Source organism: Lepisosteus oculatus, chromosome 2 (assembly GCF_040954835.1).
Source record: "Lepisosteus oculatus isolate fLepOcu1 chromosome 2, fLepOcu1.hap2, whole genome shotgun sequence".
In the NCBI taxonomy this organism is placed as follows: Eukaryota; Metazoa; Chordata; class Actinopteri; order Semionotiformes; family Lepisosteidae; genus Lepisosteus; species Lepisosteus oculatus.
Window position 1 is genome coordinate 23354255 of NC_090697.1, and position 12158 is coordinate 23366412.

The 12158-nt window shown below is 37.9% G+C and overlaps 1 protein-coding gene across 1 annotated transcript in view; it reads right to left on the reverse strand.

Moving 5' to 3' along the window:
* Nucleotides 1-12158, reverse strand: part of smyd3 (SET and MYND domain containing 3) — a 343364-nt gene that overhangs the window by 53281 nt on the left and 277925 nt on the right. The window contains exons 7-8 of the mRNA XM_006626065.3: nt 7664-7766; nt 3424-3534 (exon numbers count right to left, since the gene is read on the reverse strand). Coding sequence (XP_006626128.1) covers nt 3424-3534; nt 7664-7766 — 214 coding nt within the window. The remainder of the gene's footprint in view (nt 1-3423; nt 3535-7663; nt 7767-12158) is intronic.

The window sequence follows — 12158 nt, forward strand, 5'->3', positions numbered from 1 at the left end:
AACTTTATCACAAGAGTGAGCTTTCTAAGTCACATTCCAGACATTCAACTTCTGAGTGCTGATTCCACAGGACAGTTCAGTGCAAAAAGGGACACCGATTTGTGTTATCATACTGCAAAATGACTAGCGTGTGTATATCATTGCACTCACAGCCTACCAGGAGTGAGAACTCTTTGTCACTCTCTGACATTGACAGATATAAAATTTCTAATAGCTGAAATTCTTAATTGAAACTGTCCTACTAAGCCTTATAGTGAGAATGTCTGGGCTTCAGCAATGGTATCCTTAGTTTATTCAGCAAACCATGAGTCTTGATAGGTGCTTGCGATATAACTGCAACTTAGATTGTCAAATGGAGATTGATTGACACAGATTAACCTGCTTTTTTTAAAAGGGACTGGTAAATATTTTAAATAACTCTGAACAGAAAAAGGCTAAAATAAGTGACATAAATACAATTAAAAGAATCATTCAGGTTTAACCCCACCAAATATATCACCACAGAATACACTGCACAGAAACAAGGGATCTTTGATAACGCTTTACTTCAACGAGTTTAAAAAAACACAACTCCTTCATAAACACTACACAATATGATATAACAATGTACAGAAAAACCATTAGAAAATCACAGATTTCACATAAACATATCAGGACCATTGTTAATGGCCCTTGTCAGTTCTCTAGTCCTTAATGATGTCTTCCATCATTTTCACCTTACTTCTCTCTACCTGAAGTTCTACTCTTAGCCTTTTGGGTGAAATTCTGTCTCGTTATGAACTGTTGCAAATAATCACGTGCCAGTAATGACATTTGCACAAGCAGCTGTAAGGAATTATGCATTTTGTTCTGTTGAGTTGTGTAGTATTTGTGAAGGACTTATGATAAAGGGTTACTAGATCCTCTACCCTTAAAAGCCATGCACAGAGTCTTCGCTTGGGTGCTAGAGTGATATCATAACATATTAACAGCTAAGATGCCTGACATACAGTATGAAACAACTACAACTGTGAGTGTATGGTGCAATACACTACTTTTAAAAAGGTCACTGCAGTCAAACAATTGAAGACATCAAAGATGTGACAGAGGCAAGCACCCCAAGACTTCTGTAAAAGCAAACCAAGATGCTAGAATGTTCATACTTGGAAAACAGTTTTAATGTTTACATTTTTGTCAATGCCATGGTTCTGTTCTCAGATTCAATTTACAAGGAGTGTACAGGACTTTTATTAAATAGCAAACTAAATTAAGAGACATTAGATTTCCTTTCTACCTTATAATCCCAATACGTATTCTTAACTTTGAACCAAAATGTCACTCCTGATTGACACAATTGGAAATGTATTGATTGCTCACCATCTTATGAAGGCAGTTAAAATGAAGACACAGAAGAAACATACTGATAAATCATTGTTCATCCCTGAGGACATTGAAAGGTATTTAAAAACAGCCCCATTCTAAACGTAATGATAAAATAAATCAAACTACCGCACATTTAACTATCATTAGTTTGACATTGATTCTTACAACCAGTCATTAGCCTCTTTCTGTCATTCATTATGAATTCTCAGTCAATAGCTAACATGAGGTATTTTACACAGCGTGTAGATCTCTATGGTGGTTGATGAGAAGGTTTTTTGGGAAGTATAGATACTTCATGTATTCCCGTTCAGGGAAATTCAAGAAAGGCTACAAATTAGAGGAGCCCATTTGGCCCAACTAACACATTTGCTTTTTAGCAGCAAATTGACTGCAGGATCTAATTCAGTCAGTTCTTGAAAGAAGCCAGGGTATGAGTTTCAACAGCTGGGTAGCTTGTTCCAGATTCCTTCATCCCTTTGTGATTGACATTTTCAGCTGGATACCATGACAGAGTGAATTTTCTCCACAGGATGTATCACACGTGTCACAACAATGCCATGTAAAAACACATGCAGTCCATGTTACATGTGGAAAAAAAAAGTGTAAAATCGTAGAAGTCATCATTCATTGCTTTCATGGGACATGCTTTATACTGTGGCAACGTTCATGTGTAATCTGTTGTAAAAAGAATCATTACATGGAAATATTGTATTGCTTCAGAAAATATAAAGATGTAGCACTGGGGATTTAATGTACTGTACTGTGCTGGTTTGCTTGAAAGAAGAAGTTATGAGACAGGTCATTTAAGTCCACATTGGAAGTCGTTGGATGCTTTCCTCTGTGTCTATGCGGGTTTAAAAGGGTTAAAAAGAAAGCTTCACATTCAAGGTGTCCCTGCTTTGCCACAACTCAGTGTTGTGATCACATGACAAATTGCCAGTTTTTACCACTCTTACATTCTTCCCGATTTGCAGTGCTACATATCCAGCAGCCATATCACCCTGCAACTCACAACTGGCAACCCACTGACCAGTACCTGGATGGGAGACCTCCTGGGAAAAACCAAGGTTGCTGCTGGAAGAGGTGTTAGTGGGGCAAGCAGGAGGTGCTCACCCTGAGGTCCATGTGGGTCCTACTGTAATGCCCTGGTATAGTGACGGGGATACTATACTGTAAACAGGCGCCATCCTTCGGATGAGACGTAAAACCGAAGTCCTGACTCTCTGTGGTCATTAAAAATCCCAGGGCGTTTCTCGAAAAGAGTAGGGGTGTAACCCTGGGGTCCTGGCAAAACTTCCTATTGGCTCTTACCAATCATGGCCTCCTAATAATCCCCATCTATGAATTGGCTTCATTACTCTGCTCTCCTTCCCACTGATAGCTGATGAATGATGAGCGTTCTGGCACACTATGGCTGCCGTTGCATCATCCAGGTGGATGCTGCACATTGGTGGTGGTGGTGGAGGGGATCCCCATTACATGTAAAGCGCTTTGAGTGGAGTGTCCAGAAAAGCGCTATATAAGTGTAAGCAATTATTATTATTATTATTATTATTATTATTATTATTATTATTATTATTATTATTATTATTATTATTATTATTATACTGTAAGAGCCATGACAGGGAATATGCAAAGTCAATATGAAGCACAGTGGTACAGTACATTCATTCTTCACATCCTGATCACAAAAAATGTTTTGCACTATTTCCTCATTTGCGAAGGTCTGTTTTTGATTTTGCATTCTGGTGTCAGCTGTGCCTTCAAAACTCAGATAGATGTTTTGAGAAATTCACACACCACATTTTAAAACAATTCTAAGGCTGGGCAAGGCACTCTTAGCCTTTTCGGTGTTCAATCACATGCTGCATTATAACAGCCGATGATCTGCAGGAAGACTGTGAGGGGTTTGTCCCAGAGCAGCACTGTGAAATTAGAAAGAGGCGACAGACATCTGATGGACAGCCCTGCTGTGGCATCAGGGAGAAACGGCATGTCTGAGCAATCAGTGTGCGAGGTAGCAGAGACGAGCTGCACAGCGAGGAGTCTGTTTGTCCTTACCTTATTCCTTGTGTCACACTGCTGACATTCACAGACAAAGCAGTACTGATTCTGGAGCTGGGTTCTTCGCTCCTGGGCAGGTACCAGCACATCAATATAGCTGACAGTGAGCTGGGAGAAGAGAGGAAGACGTTAGGGCAAGCAGCTATAACAAGGACTTTTATTGTTTAAGCCCCTTTATCTCAGGAAATTGAGTTCTTTCACATTTTCTTTAAACACGGCACTACAGTATGTGAACAAGAATGAAATCACACGCTTACAACCAGCAGAAGCCTCAAGCTCTAGTTAATGGCCTGTTTTATGGTGTAAGGCATAATTTCACTCCACGGTCTTTTGTTTTTGTGGATGTAGAGAGCAAAAAGGAATTACATTGAAAATTCAATTTCTAAGAATAACACATGGTAAAAAAAAGACTTGTATCAACATTTCTTGATTCTATAGACATCCACCTGCATGAACAATAACAAACATTTTAAGAATACACAGTAAGCAAGGTCACAAATGAGAAGAGGTCATTCGGCCATCCAGCCCAAACCATTTAGTTGGTAGTAGCTAATCGATCCAAAGATCTCACACAGCTGTTTCATGAAATAAATCAAGGTATTGACTTAACAAAGCTGGGTAGACCACACTTCCACACCCCAAGATGTGCTCTTTGTTCTCAGTTTTGAATGCACTTCCACATACAGTAGTTTCTACTTGTGTCCTTTGGATTTGCTTCAATGTTGGTCCACTGGGCTGACTTTGTCAATGCCTTTGACATGTCTGAATATACGCTATGAATCAGGTTGCCTTGTGGTCATCTCGGGTGAAAATTAAAAAATGTGACAGTGAATGGTAGCCCTTTAAGACTAGGAAAGAAACCTGTCTGGACTGATTTCAGAGCAGCAATATCTATTTGCTACAATGTGACTTAAACACCACACAATATTCTAAACAAGGTTTTAAATTTGGGGCGGAGCTGTGGCTAAGGATCTGCGCCTGTGGCTAGAAGGTTGCCGGTTCAAATCCTGCAGCTGGCAGAGGAATCCTACTCTGTTGGGCTCCTGAGCAAGGCCCTTAACCCCAACTGCTTCAGGGGCACCTTACAATGGTAGACCCTGCGGTCTGACCCCAGGCTCTCTCCCTGTCTGTGTGTCTGTCTCATGGAGAGCAAGCTGGGGTATGCGAAAAGACAATTCCTAATGCAAGAAATTGTAAAGGGTTGATAAAGTGATGTTGTTATTATTATTATAAATTCAATCACACAAACAGAAAAGATTATCATAATATACAGTATTATTCTAATGACAGATTAGGTTACCAACATTTGAACTATTAAGACGTAGGAAAAGTGCTCTGGTAAAACTAATTTTCATCATTTACAGTCAATGTCCAATATTTTAGAAAGTAAGCCTTTTAGGAGAATATATAGGAAAGTTGTTATACAGTTATTTTACTATATATAGTACAAATGACAGAGCAAGGATGCCTGCTTCATCATGCTGCACGTTCTTCACCATCTTGAAAGGAGATAAAATGGAAATTTGAAATAATGTAGAATTAAGGAGTACATTTTATTTCAGTAAAACCTAACAAGGCACTGAATTTAATAGTTATTTAAACTGGTGTATCTTCCCAGATACATGTTCTCATTATGCTGTGAAGAAAATCATCCTCTGTCTAAAGTACTGCACTGTCACTAAAGGTCATTATAACGAGCTTGTTCTTTAGGTTCTTGTTTCTGTCATGCTGCAGTCTTAACATTTTTTAATAAGGTTCATAAAGCTTTTTAGGTTGTTTTTGTAGGTAGTACTGGTGGAGCAGTAGGTGGAATTCTCCCACCTAGACCACATTTCACAATCCAACACCTTAATAAAGTGACCAGAGATACTGTACTGTACGGTAGGATGTGTCATTCTGAAACCAAGGTCCTGACAACTTTACAAAAAGTGTCCTTTTGTGAATGTACACTGGTGTCCTGGCTACATTCCACTGCAGTCTTGTACTGTGCAATCTGATCTCCCTAAAGTTCCTGCCTTAATTAAACTGATGAAGCAATTTCTCAATTCTTAATTTTCTGTACTATATACAGTACACCGAATTCATTATAAACTCAATATACTGTATCGTATCAACTCAATATAAGCTCAACAGTTTTCAAATCTAAGCTCATTGCTACAAACACTATAACCACTCAAAGGGAGAATAATGAAGCACAGGCTGAAGCTGACTTCACTTGCCCACGAACCTTCAAGCCATTCATCTTTTAACACATCACAGCATACCCAGCTGTGTGCCAGAGGCTCAGTGCGAGTCCCTCACTGTTAGCCCAGGATATCACCGTGGTTTCCATCTCTCAGAGATCTGAGAGTGCCCTGCCCGACTGTTCCCACTCTACAAAGAAGTTGTGCACTACTGCTTGGGGAAAACCTGTTTAGAGTCAGATACTGACATGTCCAAAGCTCAAACACCCAATGTCTGGATCATAGAGCTCAGCCTGTACTAGTTACTGGTTGAACTGCTTGAGAAGCCCTCAAGGTGTGCAAGTACTGTATTCTTGGAAAAAGGAAGACATCTACAGAAGTTCAGGTGGATAGCTGCATCAGCATGCGTAGGCTGCAAAGGAACAAGTAATACATTTATTCCATGATGAAAAAAAAGAAGAAAGAAAACACAATGTTTTGGCTGTGGAGCCTTCTTCAGGTGTGGACATCTACAGAATACAATATTAAAACAGATATTAATGTTGGATTTTTAGGATTTACTGGTGCAAAGCATTACATAATCCATTGCATTGAATTGTTACAGAGAAGTAAAAATGCCTTAAAAATGTCCTCCACGATTCAGGGAATCTGATTTTACAAAGGCTAGCAGGCATTTTATGTTTTCTAAGTTGGCCAGGTTTAATGGTTGAAAATGCCCTGCAGTAGTTCACATTTACTAATACATTCTCTACCTCATATACTGTATATTATTCACCAAAAATTACAGCTTCATTGAGTTACCAAGGTGACATTATTTTGTCTTTCCAGTACTTTTTGCATTCAAAATTCAAAATTGCAGCAGGTTCATTTCTGCATTAGAAACCTGCAAATTGTCCCCGAAAACCTACTGTAACACAGACATTTAAATATTTGCAAAGGTACTGTAAGATCACATTCATTCAAAACAGACCTCTAATTATGTAGGCAATAAAAGAACCAAACTTTTATACTGTATGTTTACATTAAAAAAGGATTAACACACTACTGTATGTGATCTTTCCTTGATTTTTGAAGACATACAGTAGAGGTACCTTTCATTTCACAGGCTTCAAAGGGGGTGTGCCACCTACAGTAAAGCCAGTGTAATAATTCACCAGGACAATCGTTCACTCAGGAAAAATACGAATATTTAGCATCTCACTCTGTAGATTTTCATAAATGAAAAGTTAAGAAATGACTTCTGCTCAGACAGATCTTTTTATGGTCACGAACTGGTGAAGGTCACTGACAAAAAGTCCCAGCAGCGGCAGGGCAGACATCTAAGATTACTAGCATCTAAGGCACAGATGAATCTGAAACACTCAGAGGATAGCAAACAGAGAGAAGCCTCTCAGTCATAGCGTGGGTTTATTAATTACAACCTTGATTTATCAGCAAGTGAGAAATCTAGCCCTCCCTGTGTAAAAGCACAGGCACATTGATCATGTCTGCTATGATAGGTCAATGACAGTCTTGAATATTAATAAATCACTGCAATAAAATGCAGGCAGGATTGATGTCAGGGAGCCACAATTCCTGGAAGTGTTGTAGGGATCGGGGTTATATTTAGCTTTTAAACTAGCCTTTTACACATTGTGCATTTCAGTCAGTGATGAGGACAGGGCTTTTTTTCTGATAAGACTATCAAAAAGGAGAGATTAAGAATGAACAGATGGTACCCTAGTGATACTTCATACAAATGTATTTAAACAACAAGATGCAAAGTGTTAGTGTATGTAACAAAGAATTCTACTTCTGCCAGAGGCACATATGATAATAAATCCAAAATAGTTTTCTATGCAAGGACTAAATTTTGACAATATTAATTTAACCCAAATACCAAACAATGACTAGCTTTTTTGTGATATTGTTCTTACATGAATTTGAACTTGAGCTCTGTATTTTGGTATCCCAAAGATATAACAACTCTCACACAGCCAGGAAAAAAAGAGAGGGCGAGATTCACCCTTACACAATAATTCCTGTCAGAGGGTGAACAAGACATGGGCTGTTACCTCTTCTGCTGGGCGGATCTCCCTGATTGCCCGGAGAAACAGACGCCTGCCCTGGAACACAATCACGCAGTTTGGGTCGCAGTCATGGTTCAGCAGTGACATGCTGTAGGATAAGGAGGAAGAGACATGTTTCTGTATCTCTGAAGGACTGTGTTAATGGCCTAGGTCAAACATATTTGCTTTGGAAATCAAACATGGGAATGCGACAAATAAAACTTTGAATATTCCCTTTAACAGAACTTTCGGAGATGAAATTATTGGTACATTTGCTTCTTCATTTTCACCAAGAGACAAAATCTTATCTTATTTTACGACGACATAAAGGAGTTAGGGGCGGCACAGTTTCCCAGTGGTTAGCAATGCTGTCTCGTAGCGCTGGGGCCTTGAGTTCAATTAATGTAGTGCTATCTGCATGGAATGTGCTTGTTCTTCTTGTCTACATGTGGACTTGCTCCTGGTGTTCTGGTGTCCTTCCAAAGTTCAAGACATTCTGGAAGGTTAACTGGCTTCTTTAAAGTCAGCAATTTGAGTGTGTGTTTCTGTGTCTGTGTGTGCCTTCGAGGGACTGGCATTCCAAACAGCGTGTATCCGGCCTTGCTCCTGTTGCCCACCAGGATAGACTTCAGTGCCCTGCGAAACTCTATTGGATAAAGTGGAGGTTTTAGAGCTCAGCTGCAATGAATCCGAACACAGTGGTCCCCTAGAAACCTGTATCAGGAACCGTAGACATATGCTGTAGTATTTATGGGCGAGGTATCAAACCGATTTCCATGATGGGCTAGCACCCAAAACACATCAAGTTTTCTCAGTAGGCTTCTACCACCCAGCCAAAGTGTCTAAAACCACCGGTCACCCTAGTGTAATTACAACATATTTCAAGTTCACAGAGAATGACTGAAAAAGAAAATATTATCACTGGTAACTTATTTTAGCAGAATCCAAAATGTAAGATTAAGTTATATTAGGTAAAAGTTATGTTTTTTGTATATAAAAATATACAATATCCAGCAATGACACGAGTCACATTTCAACTACCAAAACAAATAGGCTAAATATATACTGTACAGTAAAAAGAAAAATAAGGAAAGGTATCCTACAGTATATTTTTGTGTAAGAGAAGGTGAAAGCTCCAGTTCTGTTGACATTAATGGGGTTTCATGGGTTAAAATGTGAAGGTTTGCCTACTGTCACATCCTTTATAAAAACAGAATCAAGAATAGTTTACTAACAATCTGCAACAATCAAACTAGGCTGTATCAGTTGTGAAATCTGAATCCACATATTTTCTATCTTCTATGCTGCTCTGTTTGTTGAGTAGTGCTACATTTTCTGCTGCACTGTGAAAATGACTTGCCCTTCCAATCGCACGGTAGAGAAAATAACCTCACCTCTCTTATATTAAAACTCTCTACGGGAGGCACTGGAAAAAGGATACACTATTATTGGGGGTAACAGAGTAGATGTGTTTCACTATTAGTTTTAAAATTGAAATCAAGAGAAAGTTATTTATTGTGTTATGAGTTCAATTATTTATGCCTAGGGAGCTTCAGCATCATCTACCATGAACATACTGCCCTCTTTGGACAGATGTCTTGGCATTGATAGGCAGTTCTCTCTCACAGAGAAGGCAGAAGTTTCTCAGAGAACTGCGATGCTACACTTTCACCAGTGCCTGTCTGATGAACAGGTTTGAACTAATTTTAATAAATGCACATTTTATGGCCTTGGAAAAGGCAAAACCCCTAACAAACGGACTTGGAAATATGATACTGCGGCAGCATGATATAAAATGAAATCACAGCAAGTACAGTAGGTGTACAGTATGTATAAATAAGAATTGACAATGCTTTTCTTAAATTTCTAAAATCAACAAACTCATAAAGATGAATAACTACTTTGAATAAATTATTGGAACATGTTTAAATCAAACCTATTTCCATCCTTTCTGAACTGAGGCAGTCCATGCTTGTGTGTGTAAAGATGAGGAAAAACTATTTTGAAATACTTGTTCTACAGGGACACCATGTACCATGTTTACAGCTAAAATCACAAGCCCAAGAGTCTGCCTATTTTCCTTTTACCACAAGGAAGCTGGAACATGAAGCCTGGGTATTGCTTGCATTACTAAAATATGTGTTCCTATGAAGGCCAGAAGCTCTCTAAATCACAGAGTAAGTAAATTAGTAATGGTGTATTACACTGGGTAAAAAACATCTCTTGCTTTGATCTCCACTGCTGTGTCCTTTTGAGACGTTCTCATTAACTCATCAGCAATGGGTAGACCATATCTAGGTCCAACATATCTGCTAAATAACAGAACCCCAGCAGCCAGCTTACTTTATAGCCTGGTCTTTATCTTAGTGACACTTATTTGACACCCAAAGCAGTTAAATGAGATATTTTAGTGGGAGAACTTTACCTTGCTAATAGAAACACATTAGCAACCAAAATGGACAGGTCGCCAGGTAACAATATAGAAATTTCAGAAAGATTGTTTACAGTGAAAACTATTGGGGCATACTGTCATTGTCAAGTTTGTCATTGTTGCTGTATACATGTACTTATGAAATGTGTATTTCCAAACAAAAACATTAATATGGGGCAATAGTATTTACATTTAATAATATTTATGCTTTCCAGTATGAATTAAGAAGACCAGTGATCCATATACAGCTCTGTGGTACTCCACTAATTTCATTAAGCCAATTTGAGTATTTACCAATTATCTGTTCTCTTGGTTTTCTATTTATTAACACGTTCTCAACCTAAAGACTTCCATATCTTGAATGTCTAAAAGAACAAGCACCTCTAATTTGAGAATACCTTCTGAAAACCTAAATAAAGCATATCAGATGCTTTGCGTGTGTCCATTACCATTGTTATTTGTTCAAATAATCCTAAAAGGTTAGCTAGGCAAGACATACTGTACCTTTTCTTAATCCATGCTGACTATTCCCTAGTATCTGATTTCCATATAGGTGATCCTCAAGGATACCATTGGGCACTTTGTATTTATTAGTCTTGACTACCTCAAACATTCTCCCTGTTCTATGCTGATAATGTTTAACAGAGAGCTTTGTTCTTCGTTCTGCTGTTTTGTTAACTTCTACCTTGGTGAACACCTGAGTGAAACATTCATTTAGTACTTCAGTAATGTTCCATGCATTATCTTAAAGTTACCCATTATTGTCCCATTACTGTAAAATAAATGATTATTATAGCCTCCATTGCAACTTCCAAACCATTCTTTGTACTCTAGTTTTCTATTTACTATAGCACTCTTTAAACCAATTTGCCACAGACACCTTTACAGATGTCTATAGCACTATATAATATAATACTTGTTGCCCACTGATCATGGAGGAAAGGAAAGACTCCTGGTTTCCCATATGGGTACTGGAATGTTCTTTGAAGGTAATTCCTGCAAGGATGAGTCACTGTAGAGCAACACCTATATGAGTACCTTGATTACAGACAATTAAAATGATGTCTGATACCTGTGAACAGCTTCAGCACCCCCTGTAGGACAATGCTGATTTAAGCCTTGCTTGGCACCTAAACATGAATAGACTCTGTTCTTTATCAATACACGGTTTAATACAATACAATAACCCTGTTCAAGCCAAACAATCCTGTAGTACTTATTCAAATAATTACTCACACCCGAAGAAGGCTCCACAGCTGAAACGTTGTGTTTTCTTTCTTCTCTTTTCAGCATGAAATAAACCTAATACTTGTTCCTTTGCAGCCTACGCATGCTGACGCAGCTACCTACTGTACCGTAATTATTCCAATTATAATTTACTTGAAAAGTGTGCAACTTTAATCCTGTTTATATATATTGGGGGCCAAATATAAAGAATTCTTGAGTTACTTAAATAATAAGAAGTAATGAATAAGAAGAATAAGCAGTAATGTGGAATTGATGTTACCTGTTTAATATTTAGATTTTCTTGGATTAAGGATTAGAAACTGTATATACTGTACAGTAACTTAATAGGAAACATTCAACCTAAAGTAGAGGGTATGTTACTGTATGTTTTCAAAAACATTTTGGGAATTAACCACATACTACTGTAGATGTATCGGAAAGAAACTAAGGTCAATAAAAGTCATACCTTAACTGGATTGCAAAAGTCATGAATTTCCTTTTTTCATCTACTGTAATATCACAAAAGAAAGGGTTGAGGCTAAAAGCTAAATTGAAAATAAAACAATTCTATCTTGAACTACTGTAGGCTAAATTAATAGAAATCAACAACATTTTTTTTTTCAGGAGATCTGCCTTTAAATAGTTTCATAGTGTAATATTTTTACCATTAAAGTGAAATTAAGCACTCAGTACAGATTTAACAACCTAAGCACTTTACTTTGTAATTGGAGTTATAGTTCCTAATTTATTATTAAATTAAATAACTTGTTATGCTAGTCAGTTTTCAATTCTCTTAATTCACCAATATTTTTTACTCTTTCTTTCATAGTGCCCCAAACAGAT